Source organism: Acipenser ruthenus, chromosome 24, assembly GCF_902713425.1.
Source record: "Acipenser ruthenus chromosome 24, fAciRut3.2 maternal haplotype, whole genome shotgun sequence".
In the NCBI taxonomy this organism is placed as follows: Eukaryota; Metazoa; Chordata; class Actinopteri; order Acipenseriformes; family Acipenseridae; genus Acipenser; species Acipenser ruthenus.
Window position 1 is genome coordinate 26,845,807 of NC_081212.1, and position 16,532 is coordinate 26,862,338.

Consider the following 16,532-nt stretch of genomic DNA (forward strand, 5'->3'; position numbering starts at 1 on the left):
GGGACTACTTTCTTACAAATGGCACCGTGTCGGCGTATATATGCTTTATAAAGAAAGGCCGGACTACTTTGTAAAAAGTATACATAAATAAATAATTAAAATGTGTATTATTTTAGAGTTATAGATTTAAAACGACGTTAAAATCGATCATATACCAATGATGTATTATTGTAAAATTATAATATTTTTCTTAAAATGTTTTTGCTGAGAGACGTGATGACGTAGTGCATGCCCGCGCTATTCAGTTTGACACGGGAGGCGGTGTCTGATTATTTTTTTTTTACATGGTTATATTTGACTGTTTTAGTGTTTCATTTTATTTTATTTATTTTCCTCTAAACGCACGTACATTTTATTAGCTTTATGTTTAAAACAGATTAAGACCTAGAATGAAGAAAAACGGGATTACAACTGCTACTGGCGAGTTTCAGAAGTTTCTCATGTGAGTAGAAAAAGACACGAGTATAATACTGTATATATTTTTTGTAGTTTGGTGGTTGGGAGATTAATTCACGTGGACATTTACTGTTTAACTTTCATACATTAAATTGATGCGTCATTGGTTTCTGATTTTATTTTTGTATTATTATTATTTCCCAGTTTATTATACTGCTTGTGCACTCGGCTTCATCGTTTGTTTACATTACCTCAATGTTGGTGTTGGTTTTGGTGTTAGCCACTCTCAGGTTTAAACCGTGTCACTGTGAACTATAGTCATCCACCCGCTTCTACCTATAGCAGTCCTATAGCTAACTTAGGACTCGTGAGTTACTACCTTTTTAAAAATATATTTATTTATTTATTATTGTATGGAGCACTGCACCCTTTTATGCATGTAATCATACTCAAAATTAAATAATCAGGGCACTATATTATTATTATTATTATTATTATTATTATTATTATATAATGCATCATACCTCTGTTTGATTCAACTTACAGTGCATATTACCAAGATGGACAAAAAGGAGAATTGAAACAGCCACTGGTTTATGAGGTAAGTTGTTGTTTTGACGTGATAAAGAAATTCATAACTCAAATTAAGCTCAGAATTACACATCTGTGTATGCAGTAATGTATAGGCAATCCGTCCTTAGGGACAATACAGAAGTGGGCTGCATCGAATTAAACCTCGGACTAACTCGAGTTTGTTTCTCTAGAGTGATATCCAGGTACAGCTGGTAAACGACGAAGGCAAAAACCCCTTGCGCTGCATCTGCAGTGGAAGCAAATCTGTATTTATCATAGAAAAATCTGTGAGTATTGCAGGCCATTTCACCTGATATGCTTTTGTGCTGCTGTAGTAACTTTTAATGAAATATGTTGTTTTGTTCCTTATTTAATGTGGCAATATCAGACTTAATAGACTTATTGTTAATCACTGTATCTGTTTTATCATTGGGTTCCTAGGATACTAAAGTTTTAAACAGCTTTAAAAAAAGAAAACAAAAAAGAATGCATGGGACTCACACTGTGCTATAAGCATTCCTTCAAAAAGTCACAATTTCCAACAGAATCTGCAATTTCTTTCAGATCCCAAAGCTTGAGAATGAAGAAGAGACGACTGAGGATTCCATTTCTCCAGACTCAAAGCTTCACTTTAAAGAAGCTCTGGGTCCAATGCCACTGGCTGTTATGAAAGCAAGGTACCCATACAGTGCCATTAGTTTTACATGTAAATCCTCATTTGTTTTAGGACCTCTTATAAAATATACCCATTTCCTTTCCCAATTAAAAACCCAATTAGCTGTTGTGTTATAGACACTCAGTAAAATGTGTCAATCCTAATAAATCTGCACCTTGGAAAACGTTGGTTCATGCTTTCATTATGTCTTGTTATGTGTTTTGTTTGTAACCTTGGTGTTGAACTAAGCCCTTCATTGTGTTTTTTTCTTAGGCAGTTGATTTCGTGGTATACCATGGCACATAACCCTAACATGCCCCAGTTAGTGAATGCCAGCAGCCCTGCAGTGGTGCTCCCTCCTGTGTGGGTGCGATGTGACAGCTCAGATCCAGAAGGCACCTGCTGGCTTGGGGCTGAAACCATCAGGACTGACAGCAAAGTCACTGGCATCAATTTCCATTCAGTGACATGTAAAGGTAAGATTTAGACTGGAGCATACATTATAGGAATCGTTAAAACAAAACCAAAGATGAACTTTAAGTAAAAGGTGACAGTGTACTGTACAGTATCGGGAATGGAAGTCCAGTGAGATGTTTTACGGTTATGCTTGGCTAAATAAGACGTTCATGGAGTTTGTGTTTTCATTTCAATTGTCCAGAATGACATTTCTTGCATTTTTTGTTTTTCTTCTTGCTAATCTATCAATTAATTTATATATTATTTTATGTATTCACTCATTTTAGGTCCAGTTATTGGCAAAGCTTCATTTATTAACCTAGATGAACTGAAAAAAGCTCACAAGGGGAGACACCACTCTTCTACTGTAAGTAGTAGAGAAAAGTAACATTTTTGCATTATTTTCTACCACTGAAATTCATTTAATAGAAGGTCAATTGAAATGGAGGCTCTCAAGAGTGCCTGCTGTGTGCTTCTAATTATAACAGGACATTAAAGTTAGTAGAAGTGCATTCACAATCACTGCATGTCATTTTCCGTGTGTATTTCCAGGTGACAACGAAGGGATACGCTCAATATGATCTTTTTGGTTCAACAGTAGTGGAGAGCAGTATTATTGAGTCACAGAGCAGTGTTGTAGTGGACTTCACCTGGAACAATGTGGAGAACATTCTACAGACTCCACCGCTAACATCAGCTGCTACATTGGTAAGAAAAAAGACATGGTTTCTGTTGGGGTTAGTGTATGCAATACTGTGCAGTATGTGGGAGAGCTCTCGGCTCGCATTTCCCAAATGAATAATATGAAGCTGCCTATTGTAGTATGCTGCATAAATGCATGCATTACTATGTATTTATTAGAAGAGAAATGTAGTGTGTAGTAAATCTGGAACAAGAACATTTAATTTATAAACCTAATTCATGTTTTGAATAAGAATTAAAAAAAAAGCTTCATTTAAATTTTAAACCGCTTCAGATCTAAATAATTATTTACCACCAAGGGTGGTTTAGGGACCTCCTTATTGACTTAAATACAATGTTTTCAAGTTTCAGCTGCAGATTTAAGATTAAATACTGTTTAGATTATTAAAATAGACCCTGCACTGGGGTGTCTAAGTAACTGCACAAAAGTGCTGCAGTGTATTGACTCCAGTCTGGCTTTATTTTCTACCTAAAGAACATCAAAGTGGGATCTGGAGACCAAAGGAGTCCAGTGTACCATTTATACAAAGAGCTGGAGTTTCTCATTGTAAGTAGAGCATAACCTACAAAGTATATACAGTATTTATGACTGGTAAGACCAGTGGCCAGTTCATTTTTACCTTAGTTTCTTGAGTTTAAGGTTGTAGCAGCAAGCTACTTAACCACCAAGTCAATATCTTAGATAAGGGATATGTATCCTTAAGTGTTTTATGCAACTGGCCACAGGCCTTTTCAGTTTTTCCTTAGAATTTTACATTTTTTTTATTATTCAGTTGCAGTTTTAATGATATAAAAGCAAGAAACAATTTAATTTCAGCAAGGCTCAGATATATTATTGTTTTGAATAATTTATTGCCATTTTTTGTTAAATCATTTGCAAACTTGCCTTTGCACAAAATAATGTTCATATATGTAATGCAGTATTTTAAATTCTATGCAGCTAATTTGATATTTTGTGTTTCCAGGTTTTGGCTGAAGGTTTGAAAACAGGGGAGACTGACTGGCCGGAGCCTTTGGAAACCAAAACTGCTGTTGAACTTGTACGAGCATTGATAGAAGGTAAATACAACGTTTTTAATGCTGTTTAGACATGAATCGCCCAAACTGAAAGCAGTTAGTGTGTCTTCAGTTCAGTACAGGTCATGTTTAAGTAACATAAAGCTTATATCTGACCCGCTGCATGTTAATAATTATTGGATCAAATGCAGACTTTTTTTTTTTTTTTTTTTAATTTGGGATGGCCAATTTGTTTTTTCACCCCATTTTCTCCCCAATTTGAAATGCCCAATTTTAAGCCTGGCTCACCGCTGCAACCCCCACGCTAACTTGGGAGAGACGAAGACGAACACAAGCGTCCTCCGAAGCGTGTGTCGTCAGCCGACCGCTTCTTTTCACTCTGTTTCTCGTCCATAGCAATAATATGTTGTTTACTTCTGTAGATTTAAAGAACAAATTTGATGTTTACCAGAAACAGCCTGCTAAGGAGTCCGAGGTAATGTGTTTTTTATTATTATTATTTGTAAAAACATTTCAAATAAATTCATGTGTGTGTTTTTAGCTCATATGTTTTTTTTTATCTTAGAAAATAAAAAGCGATGCTGCCTCAGTTGAAGGTTCCATCCAGACTGCGTTTGTCACAGACCGTGGAGATCTAGATTTTGCAGAGCAGCTGTGGTCTAGGATGAGGAGGAGTATGTTGGATTTTTCAACACCGTTTTCTCCTTTTTACTCTTCAGTTTTAACCACCCCTTAAAGAAAACAAGACTTTGTAATTTTAAAGTAAAGTTTGTTCTTACAGATTGGTGTGCTTGGTTTTTACTTTTAAATGAGTACAGTTTTAAAATAAAAATAAAAACACTTAAACTTGCTAAGACTTTTCTTTTATTGTTATATGTACAGGTGTGGCATCCTATCGAGATGTTGTGGATTCTCTTACATTGGTAATTCAGGCCTTGAAATTCGGTGACATTCAACCATGGGTATGTATTAAACTCTGTTTTTTTAACCCTCCCAGTTTCCTGCTTAATTGATAACTGCAATCTCCCAAATGTATTGTGGGCCTACAGTACCAGGGATTTAGACGCCCTTTAGACTGTATCATTCCTTGTTTATGTTATGGAATAAAATCTGAATTCTGCCTTTTTGTTCTGATTTATTTTTGTTTTATCGAAGACATCGTTTCTTTCTCTGATCTTGCTGTTGCTAGGCTTTACAATGGTGACAGTGTAACTACTCTTCTCTCTCTCAGATCCACAGAGGGAGCAGCAGTTCTCTTAGCAAGCTGATCCAGCAATCCTACCACGGCAATATGGACAATTTCTCTTTAACTGGACTTGCACCCATCCGAATGCTGTTGGAAGTTGGGCTAGATAAAATGAGGAAGGACTATATTAACTACTTCATAGGTAACATCATGCTATAGGTATTTGTATTTGTGAAAGCAAAGGAAACATTATGTTGCTCTGTTGTTACAATGCAACCATTACAGCATAAAAACAATCCCAAGGAGGTATGGTCATTGCTCACATTTACCCAGTAATGCAATTTCATCATCAAAAAGTATTTTGCTTGCCAGTATTGACTTATCAATGTAACAAATGTTATATTTTCATGGAACAGTCGTACTTCATACATTTCCATTTTAGATTTTAAGTTTGTTTCTGTTGCAGGTCAAGAACTTACAACACTAAACTACCTGGTAAGACAATTCTCAGTGTATTGGCAGTTCAGTTTGCTTTAATCCCTGGGAATAGGAAATGGTATCAGTTAGTATTATGTAATACGTTTATTGCATTAAACAAGTGGGCGAGTCCAGTAATTAGATACATTATTTATATTTTGATAGTACAGTAATATGATGGCGGGTGGATATGATATCTTATTGCTATGATATATTTTGTCATTTTAATCATGCAGGAATGCATTACTTTTCATGTATTGTTTGATAATCTTTTGAATGTCAGGCTATTTCTTTGAAACAAGCCTGCTTGCTTCCTCTTTCAGGATTACTTTCTGAGCTCCTCTGTGGATGTACAGGAGCAGGTCCAGCGGCTGAAGAAACTGCACCACATGCTGGAGATTGTGGTGAACTGCAATGCTTTCCTCAACCTGGCTCACGAACACCTTTTCCCTCTAACACAGTAAGGATTTGAAACTTGCTGCTCCCAGCTATAAAGCATTGTACTGCTTCACATGGTATAGTATTGCCGTAGTAATTTGTTAATAATAAAATATTTAAAATGAACTGGTTCTATATTTTGTTCTTGTCTACATTATCTGTAAGCTACAGTGGTAACAGATGGTTTGCATGTTCACAGCTTCCCTTTCTTTTCTTTTCAAGGTCTTGCTTGCAGTTTTACAAAAAGCACCCTTACAGTGAAGAACACGTGTTTCACTTGCAAATCAGACCCTCTGTGATCAGCAGCTTCTACCAAAAGTAAGGACAGCAGTAATTGTTATACTGTAATTAAACATGGCCATTGGACTGCAATTAGCTGTTGAGATTGAGAAATTTACAAGCATATGTTGTCTACATTTTTTGTTGCTCAGGCCATAGACTGGTATGGTTTGCCAGTAGGTTTGTCTAGCTTGCAAGGTTTCATTTATGATTTAGTATCCATTCAAAGAGCCAGCTGTTAAAGGTCTTCGGGATTTTACAAATCCTGTTTTCACCTTTTGTAATTTTCAAATAATGTGGCCAGTGGTTAATAATGAAATGCTGAAGTGTTTGTGTTTTTTCAATTTTGTCTTTGTTGTGGATTAGTGAGCACCCTCAGACATGGAGAGTGGAGGTTTCCAGTGGACACGGGCAGAAGGAGGTGAAAACAACATGGCAGCTCAGTGGCATGGCGCCAGTGGAGCATGTGGGCTTCGATATACCAGGTAATTTGTGTGGTTTTGTGAACGGCAGGCTTCTTGGTCTGAGTAGGGTAAAGAAATCCTCTCTAAGTTGTTGTTTGAACTGTGCCACTGTACTGTACAAAGAAAAATATTGATTTTTGTGTCGGATGCAAATAAAACAGTTCTAAATTGTTTATGTTGGTGGAAAAGGTCATTAAAATTGTTTTATAAAAAGCACATACAGCATTAGGTCGACAAACTAATTAATCTAAATGTATGACATTTTGTATACATTGGTGGTTTGTGTGACTGTTCATTATTTATATATTTTGTGTTCTAGATATCCCTTTTGAAACGACCATTAATGGGGAAGCCGAGAAACCTGCATATTTCACTACAATGATTAGTTGTAGCCAAGTGCATTTTATGTAAATAACTTCACAGGTACGTCAGAAAAATCTTTCAACGCTGTTTTTAATTTGTAATGACTTAATAATACCAACAACCTTTAAATAATTATATAATTTTTTCAATACCTATATCGTCTTTACACAATTTCAATAAAGTGTAATAAAATGTAGGGCTCAAACTAGATCAGAAGTGTATTTCATTACAATCCTGGAGGTGTATAGGCTTGTCTTGCAAAGGAATTATTCTGTAATCTTACACAAAATAGTTTGAAACTTTATACTGGTGATTGAAATAATAATCTCCGTCTTTCAGGTAACACAGCGTCTCTTTTCTGTGCAAAGCAACCTACCTATTTTTTTCACATCAAACACCAAACCTGACGGCAGCATGCAGAAATTTGAGCAGCACAGGGACTTTGTTTTGCGAAATATTTTATCATTAAAAATATGAACATCATACGTCTGGACATGTTAAAGATATTACTCACGGAAAGTAATGTCAAGCAGCACTTTGTGTTAAAAACTGATAAAATACAGTGCGCCTTTGTGTGTGTGGGGGGTGGGGGGGGGGGGGGGGTGGGGGTGACAGAATCTGTCAGTTTTATAAAATTATCTTTTCAGTTAAACTTCTATTGATTTCTACTAAAAGAACACCCTTATCTAAGTTCATTACTAGTTGTGCCTTCGAAGAAGGAACATGAGGAATATTGCGCTCAGCAGTATGCAGAGGGTGCACACAGTGGGGACAACGATCTCTGTCACCATCTCCATGTGACTGGTCAGGGGATCTGAAACACAGCAAATAGTAATATGAAGAAATAGCAGCTCAGTACTCGGTATTGTAGGAATTTCCTTTTAACAGTAAACAAAATTATACAGTGCCCCCTTGTGATTTCGCTGTCTTAATGGAAAAATGTTTATCTTTAGGACACTAATACTATTAAATTCAAGAAGGGCTTTTCTTTTGTTTGTCTGCCTCAATAATAATAGTATTCAGTGCTCAAAGGGTTAATTATACCGGGCGCTCTCGCTTATTTTTTTTTTTTTTTTTTGTGCTTACCATGAATAAGTCTTAGAATATTGGCAGCAGTAGTCCGCTGTTGTTCTATTATTAAAGGAGAAAAGCAATTACTAAAATGACATTTATTTTGTATTTAAAAGAAGTACATTAACCCTTTGAGGACTGTGATCATCAACCAGTTGCTGTACAGGAAGTCCAATCACAGGGTCTTCCTGTAGGTGGTACCAATAATATACAGAATTACACATATATGTAGCTCTTTAAAAAAACGTTTGTGGCTTGATTGCTATTTTTTACTTCTATAATTGAACAGTAATAGAGAGTAAATCTTTTTTTATCAATAAAATAATCAAAAGCCCTCAAAGAGTTAATTGTTAATACAAATAAATTAACATTTAACATATTTGGTAAAAACACAGCACAAAAAACATATACCACACCTTTTTTATATGGCAGTATTTTATTTGTCCAAACACTAATTAACAATGTTTTCAATCAGGTTGTATCTCTTTGTGGTTGTTTTAATTTCAGTTTAATTTCAGATATTTTCTTTAAGTTGATCCCCTAGTACCTAAACTTCATCATGCACTGGCCAAACCTTTGGCATTTCTGCATGTTCCTTATTTTCCTTGGACTTTCTTCTAGCTGGAGGGGCAAACAAAGAAAAGTCCTGTTACTTTGTATTATGACTGACGTCCAGTTTTTAAAATTTCAGAAAAATCATATTGTCTTTTTGAACGTTAATGTAATGTGTTATTGAACATGTCACTATTTCGTTGTCATTTGGTTCAAAATAAGAATGTGTCAAGAGTGGGTATTTTTAAAGAACAAGGAGCACAAAAATGCCATTTGTCTGTTTATGACAATCGACTCCCATACCTAAATGATATCTATCACGGTAAGTATGTTGTGCAGACATCACATCATATGCTTGATAGTATTGGAGGCAGAATCTTTTTTTTGTTTGCCCCTGCCAGTGTTACTAAATTGTAACCTATGTTTTGTGCAAAAGTTAAATACTTTATTGACTAACCTGCAGCAAGAAGCTGATTACTTGAAGAGCAGGTCTCTATTGCCTTGCGATGCCAGTTTTCAGCCTGTCAAAAGCAATAGTCTTGATTATTAGACCCATGACAAGAAGGCAGAAGAAGTTCATGGCAATATGTATGCTTGGGCCGCAACATCTGTTACTGAGAGGCAAAAAAAACTGATAGACTTTACTTTATACAGCATTTAAAATAATAATTGCAATATTTTTTTTTTTTACTAAATTGTTTTTCAGTCTGTTGCTGTTTGATCTTCGTCCTGATTCCACACCTCGCTTGCTGTTCCAGCACTTATTATTACAAATTGTGTATATTATATATTTCAAGCTTAAGATACAGAGGTAGTTCACAAATAATGGTTCCGCTGTTTTTGGCTTTCCCATGACTGACGCCTTCCTTAGAAATGTAAATATAACTTGTCAGAAATGGATTTGGATAACTCAGATTCTTGGTTAATATGTAAATAAACTAATGCAATCGTACTGTATCAGTCTCTAAGAATCCATTCACATATGATTGTTCTATTGTTTGTAACGTTTTTTTGTGTTGTAATATAATCTAAATAAACCATCTTTTCTAAAATGTCACTGGCACTTTTCCTTTTCATCATTTCTTACCTCCTTCTGGTTCGGGAATCCATTTGAACTGATGATCCTTTTGTAATACTGGACCGAGGCCTTTGGGTAGCGTGGTTTATTCTTGTTTCTAAAATCAACATAGTACAATCCAAACCTCTCGGAGTAACCCTCATCCCATTCAAACTTATCCAGCAGGGACCAGGCAGTGTATCCTTTCACATTCACACCATCCTTAATCGCTGAAAAAAAAAAAACAATCACATTAGTTAGGAAGCACTGATAATGAAGATGAAAATAAATTCACCAACACCAATTTATCAAGGTCATCATATCAAAATGCAATTTACAGCGTTATGTTCTTTGTACCTTTAAGCATCTCATTGATGTATTCCTTGAAGTACTGCATTCTCCAATCATCACAAAGCTCTGTACAAGTCATCTTTTCAGACACTCCATTCTCTGTCACGTAGATCATGGGGTTTCCATACTGAATCTATAAAGAGAAATGGAATCGGGAGGACAAAATAACAGTATAGTTTTCTTACCTGTTAAACGCTTGTAAGAGAGACAGTAGTAGTATTTTTATTGGGAATGTTAAGCTTTCAGAAAAGCAGCTATTTGCTTCCTCTGGTGTGATTTCCAGCATGTGAATATAGTCTGGTAAACCTAGAGTGGTTTGTACCTTCACGAAATTGAGCAAGCGCCTGAACCCCCATGGCACAGAATACAACCATTCAGAGCCAGGTTCAGGCCACCGGGGGTCCACCAGCTCTGCCAGGTCCCTGTCTGTGAAGTAGCTGGGGCCGTGACTGGCTGGGAAGTTTTTCTGTGTGATGTACCGGGTAGTGAAATGCCCGATTCCAAGGAAATCGCATGTTCCCTTGATGTAGCTCTTTTCCTGGGACGAGAAGGTCGGCAGCCTTGAGGTTCCCAGGCCTTGCTGTGCACTCTTCCTACCTTCACAAACAAGAACATCCGTCGGTTATTTGTTTTTTAGTTGCTGAACAATCTCGAGTGCTACGTGCCAAGTGACAGCTGCGCCTGTTCAACAGGGACGCCACCTCATCAGGTTAAATGATTAAGAAATGGATGGGATAATTTTTTTTGTTTTACATTTAAAAAAAAAAAAAAAAGTAATTTCTAGTTGTAGCTTTAGCATTCCAGCTTTAGTAATACCCGGTGATGAAGTTCTTACCTATGTAGTCTTTCATCACTTGTGGATAGTCTCCATTAAATATGGGGGTTGCGAACCAGCCCAGGTAAAACTGAATGTATCTTTCAGCGGCTTCAATGTCCTTCTGGCTTGTAATGTCAACAGGCTCACCCCAGTCACCGTTCAGGGAAATGCCAACCATACCTAGAAAGAAAAACATGCTTTCCATTCAGATATAACAGACAATAATTCAGATAAACATATTTTATACAACAAGTGTTCAGAGTTCTAGCGCTGAAACAACCCATTTGCCCTGCTTCAGGGGCTCGGTGGTTATTTGTAATAACTACAGTACTCCAGAAACATCCATGGAGTATCCTCTCCTATATATATATATATATATATATATATATATATATATATATATATATATATATATATAGATAGATAGATAGATAGATAGATAGATAGATAGATTTATAACCATTTTGACCACTGGTACAATACCTTTTTGTTTGCTGCGCCATTGGTTGTCATAAGTGTGCCAAACCTTGGCATGAGCCTGTAACATTAGAAAATAATAATAATAATTTTTAAAAAATGAATATGTCTTCAATCAGGCAAAAGCAACTGGAACAATGTAATAATTAATCAGATTTATGTGACAAATGTGTTTGGGCCCTTTGCTAATTATTAAACAGTGACAGTACTTGGACAGTATCACTGGCGTTTAGATCAGTTGAATATACCCCACTGTGTTCCCATACAGTCCATTGTCTGACTAATTCCGCCCTTGATTTTTTCTTTTCTTTTGCAGACTATCTCGTACCTTGATGATATAATGAGCTGCTTTGTACGGTCCAGATCCTCTCAGCTTCATCCCAGGCGCATGCTCTCCTGTTTCATATCCTTCAACAGCAATAGACTGCAGATGAGATTGAGAAATGCTCAGTGACCAACACAGCACACATGAACTTTATGTACAGCGTGTTTGATCATCTCTGTCACTTTGTCTCCAGGCTTTTTAGAAAGAGCTAAAAGCTAGATTTGTATACAGTGCAGCACTGCGTAGCACAGCTTAAAGTGAGGTGGCAGAGGCAAGATGTAATTAGATGAAGAATATGCCATGCCAAGTCGAATACAATAGTTCCATGTCTCTTGTGATTGTGTTAATGAATTGGCATCCAATGGGAGTGCAGGGCAAATCTAAAGAGCTGCTTTGGGTCTCAGGTTCCACGTGCTGTCAACAAAGCGTACTGCATATTTCTTAACCGTACTGTATATAACTTACCCAAGGGTTGTTAAAAGTAATCCAGTATTTCACACGATTACCAAACCTCTCGAAACATAGGTTGGCATAGTCATTAAAGTAATTGATCATGCTTAGATTTTGCCAGCCCCCATATCTTTCTTGGAGAACCTAGAAGTAGAGAAAACAAAGTATTCTAATGATATTTTGGGAGTCCCCACAACGTAAAATGCTGTTCACAACAGGTGTGATTGGAATAGCAATACCATTCATAACTGCTGGTGACAGACCTGAGGTAGATCCCAGTGGTACAGAGTCACAATGGGGGTGATCTTGTTCTCCAAGAGAAGATTAATTAAGTCATCATAGTATTTTATTCCTTTTTCATTCACATGGTCAGCTGTGGGTAAAGAAAAGAGAATGATCATGAGAGTTTCAGTTAGATTAATGCAAGACATTAACAAACAGGAAATGTGGATTATGGATTTTGTAGAACAGTGGGTCCAATTTGCTTTTCTTTTTTTTCTTGATTTAAAATAATAAAAATATGAATGCAAGTTATTCTTACATTTTATTCCTGTTGGCATGATTCGGGGCCAAGAGATGGAAAATCGATAGTGATTCAATTTCAGCTCTTTCAGTAGGGCAATGTCGTCCTGGGACATAACAGAGACACAGCAATTTAATTTTAAAAAAAATTTCCCTATACAGGCGTAGCTGATTTAATATGCATTTAGTGAATAAGTCTTTTCAGAGATTATATCAAAGCACACGTGGTACAAAGATATAAACTACAATTACTATACTAACTGAAATGGCTACAGCACTGGTTGCACGAATTGCTGATCTAAAGAAAACATTGTTTTTCAGCTAGCTAACATATACCGCCATTTACTGATTTCTTTCCATTTTTACGTAGGAATTTTCACACCTTAAAAAAAAAAATGTAATTTAGTTTTTGTTTTCCTTTTGTAGTTTAATCGTCAATCAACAAATTAATTTAAAAAATGCTATACATTTGTTACTACAGTACTCACATGATACCCCTACAGAAAGAGAGGGTATCAAACAATTGTAAAGCAGAAGTCATCTGGTCATCTGGTTATACTGCCCATTAAATTCCTAAAAGCTCTCTGGTGCACTCTGCTGGAAAACGAAAGTATTGTCCCCTGTAACCTTTGAACTTGATCCCCCACCAACCCCTCTCCTGAACACTATAGCATTTGTTTCAATTGTGCTGAACCAAAATAAAAAAAGCAATAAACTTGCAGCTGTCTCTGTACTTTTAGTTTGAAATGGTCATCTATAAAATAAATAATAATAATGATACTTCACTAGGCACTACCCAGCATCTTATGGTTTACTGTTACCTTAACTTTGTAGTATCCTTCACATGACGAGTCCCCGGTTTCGTTATAGATCACCTTCCCCTTCTTATGGGTGAAGACATCCCAGATGCTCATTCCTTTTCCGTCCTTGTCCCAGGCTCCTTCTGTTTGATAGGCTGAGCTGCCGACACCCCACGAAAAACCTGCAAGAAAAAAATGACACCCTGGAGCAAAAACAACCTTGAGCGAGTTAAGAGAAGAAAAACAAAACCGTAAGGTGTGTTGATTATGCATCATTTATTAAAACCACCGTTCAAAAGCTTTAAGGAGTTTGAGCTTCATTTTTATTCTTCTGCAGATCATGGTGTGCCTGAAGGTTTCATTTAGGATCTGTATTTAGCTTGTCAAAATCCTACCCCGCTCTGGTCAGAGTAGCTGGAGGCTGTTAAGCTCTTTTAACAGCTTTTCACACATAAACTACAAACTTCGACTACACAGTGATCATGGGGCGGTGTGGTGATGGTAGTAAAATCCAATGTGATTGGATATACCAGGAAGTACGGGTAAACCTTTGTGGAAGACAGTGCGGGATAGGGCTTCGAGCTGAGGCTCGGGTGCTGGGAGGTCCTGGTAGTTCTGAATCCCACCTCCTCCACAAAATAAAGTGCATTACAAAATGTACCAGTTGGAAAAGTGCCATAATAGAAGGAGCCACGGTGGTTCTTTGTCCAGTCGAAGTCCTCAGCCGCAGACAGACACAGCACCAGCACAAGCACATGGCACACGCTCAGCACATGGGGCTGCAGCATTGTGAGATCAGGAGGGCAAGCAGTGTTCACCTTTCAGACTCGTCTGGAGGGGAAGGGCGGAAAGGACAGTTAGCATAGTCATAGTCCCAAGGGCCACTCATATTGTACATCATCAGCACCCCTTTGCTCTCTGTTTGCTTATTGAACTGAGATAAAGGAAGGTTGGGGGAGATGTTTATCCCTTAAACTGTACCTTGCAAGCAATATCATCTCATAAAGGGATTTTTAAAGCATCTAGGTTTAGAACCTGTTAATTACAAAATTGTAATATAGTAGAAAAAGGGTGCTTACAGTAAATTCTTAACTACATAACAAAAAATACTTGTTGTAGTATATTGAATCTACACTATAAGTCTGCTTATTTTTAAAATATATTGATTAATATAATTATTTGATACTAGATTTAAATCTGCATAAAAATCTAAATAAATAAATCTACTGATGCTTTTTAATAGAACCACTTGAATTTTAAATACAAATATAAATTATAAACCATTTTAACCCAGCACTTCAACACAACTGATGCAGAATTATAAATTCATATTTCCATATTATTTTATTTTATTCTATTGAGACCACCTGAAATGAACTAGATTACATTCAACACTTTGTGATTCAGCATTCCTGTTGAAGGAAAATCTATTAATCTAATGAGGATCTCAAGTCATAGAGCAACCTAAATGAGAGCTGTGGAAAGCTTTAGTAAAAAAAAACATTATGCAATGCCAGAAATAAACGTGGTTATAACACGTTGCCTTAATGCTCCTCAAGTACCGGATGCTGCTCCTCAATAATATGCATTCTCTGCAGATTTCTTAATGCTAAACATGTTCCCATTATCACAAACAAGGTCTATCATGGTTCACTGTAAACTTGACAGTGTAAAGCCATCTTCTGCTCATGTTCCTGCATTTAAGAAGTACAACAACTTTCGAGTTCCATTCACACACTACTTACACAATATGTGTGTGTTGTAACCATAAAGCGGTACTGCATGTAATCACATGGATATAGATGGGCTCAATGCAACTATAAACATATCTAGTTATTCTGATGAAATCTGCTTAAAACAGATGCAAGATATTGGTGAATTTCATTAAAATACCCCCTAGTTTTATGTGACAAATAAAAAAAATGATTGCACATTAGCACCAGCCAGCCTCCGATAAAACAATACAGAAAATATTGCAAACAGGCAAAGCGTTCCTGAACAACTGAAAAGAAATGGTAAAGTTCATACCTGTGACCCAATCTGCATTAGTCCTGACTGGAAATGCAAGAAAGGTACCCGTGCATCCAGAATAAATGAACCTTCAAAAAATACCTCTTTCACTTTGCAATGTTCAAACAACTGCCACAAAACCCCAGAGAAACATCCAGCAGAGAACGCTATTCAAGGGCCTCGTGACCCAAACAAAGTGAAAAATCCCTCAGTTCAGGCTCAATGATGTAGAAACACATTTAGCTTAGGCAAACAAAACCCTTAGAAATGGAGGTTTCACTCTGTAAGCAAAGTCAATTTAGTGAGGTGATCCGCCTGCGCTTCTAATGAAAAAGGTGTTTAAAGTCATACAATGCATACAGGAGGGTTGCAGCTTAGTCTCCACTGACCGCTCACCAAGCAAATGTGCCAGAGATCCTTTGCAAGGTATCTGTGTTTCATTTGCACACATACTGTACAACGTTTTGTGAGGTTTGATACAACATGTCACAGGAAAACCTCCCAATGCACATCTATACAACAGTCATGTATGTATGTGGGCAGTTTCATTCAGACTGACATTTTGAAATTATTGTCAGTTCATTACATATGGAAAATACAAAAGGTATTACCTCAAACTTTGTACACTTTCAGCTGGTTTCACAGACCCCAATTAGCACTAATCTTGCACTATGCAATGTCACTTTAGGTAAGGTAGTCTGAGATTAGTGCTAACCGAGAGCTGTGAAACCAGCTTTTTATAGTTCATGTCGTGGGAATATTCAGACTTCTAAATTCGAGTGTATACAGATAAGCTTGCTTGACCATCTATTTAATAAAAATAAAAGCATGTATCCAGTGAATGATCATTGTCCCCTCTGTAATCATGTGCTCCCCAGGCAGCACGCTTTTTAACATGAGCACCATTATCGCTCTGGCCATTGTTTTGAGCTTTTTTGTCAAATAAATGCTGAATTGTTAGATTGTTTGCACTGCAGTCCCACTAATTTCACCAGGTTAACACATTTCTGTCCCTAAAGAGAAATGCGGTATGTGTGTGTATGACCAGCATTTAGCATATCAATACAGAGCTAGGGTTGCCAGAGAGAAAGGGC

The 16,532-nt window shown here is 36.8% G+C and overlaps 2 protein-coding genes across 8 annotated transcripts; one reads left to right on the top strand and one right to left on the bottom strand.

Annotated features, from left to right (window-relative positions):
• The first annotated feature begins 94 nt into the window (after nt 1–94).
• LOC117429379 (protein zwilch homolog) lies at nt 95–9,676 on the top strand. 2 transcript variants are annotated; one of them, XM_034048795.3, is made up of 19 exons: nt 95–442; nt 943–997; nt 1,161–1,256; nt 1,534–1,646; nt 1,898–2,100; nt 2,368–2,447; nt 2,633–2,788; nt 3,258–3,329; nt 3,748–3,841; nt 4,222–4,274; nt 4,365–4,473; nt 4,682–4,761; nt 5,031–5,187; nt 5,452–5,480; nt 5,786–5,922; nt 6,123–6,218; nt 6,546–6,664; nt 6,963–7,066; nt 9,336–9,676. In XM_034048795.3, the coding sequence occupies exons 1-18, from the start codon at nt 390–392 to the stop codon at nt 7,052–7,054; spliced, it is 1,794 nt and encodes a 597-aa protein (XP_033904686.1). In that variant the 5' UTR covers nt 95–389; the 3' UTR covers nt 7,055–7,066; nt 9,336–9,676. The 2 variants fall into 2 exon arrangements, with proteins under 2 accessions (XP_033904686.1, XP_058855031.1); XM_058999048.1 differs by lacking the exon at nt 9,336–9,676 and adding an exon at nt 7,346–7,560.
• lctlb (lactase-like b) lies at nt 7,081–15,615 on the bottom strand. Of its 6 annotated transcripts, XM_058999052.1 has the most exons (16): nt 15,457–15,611; nt 14,090–14,259; nt 13,450–13,610; nt 12,648–12,735; nt 12,370–12,479; nt 12,122–12,250; nt 11,660–11,755; nt 11,338–11,392; nt 10,873–11,034; nt 10,360–10,634; nt 10,044–10,170; nt 9,717–9,916; nt 9,087–9,150; nt 8,625–8,698; nt 8,093–8,137; nt 7,745–7,820 (listed from the first exon to the last, which is right to left on the bottom strand). In XM_058999052.1, the coding sequence occupies exons 2-14, from the start codon at nt 14,214–14,216 to the stop codon at nt 8,625–8,627; spliced, it is 1,668 nt and encodes a 555-aa protein (XP_058855035.1). In that variant the 5' UTR covers nt 14,217–14,259; nt 15,457–15,611; the 3' UTR covers nt 7,745–7,820; nt 8,093–8,137. The 6 variants fall into 6 exon arrangements, 5 of the variants coding, with proteins under 5 accessions (XP_058855032.1, XP_058855033.1, XP_058855036.1 ...); XM_058999049.1 differs by lacking the exon at nt 8,625–8,698 and having other exon boundaries at nt 7,081–7,820; nt 15,457–15,615; XM_058999053.1 differs by lacking the exon at nt 8,093–8,137 and having other exon boundaries at nt 7,685–7,820.
• Between the last annotated feature and the right edge of the window lie 917 nt (nt 15,616–16,532).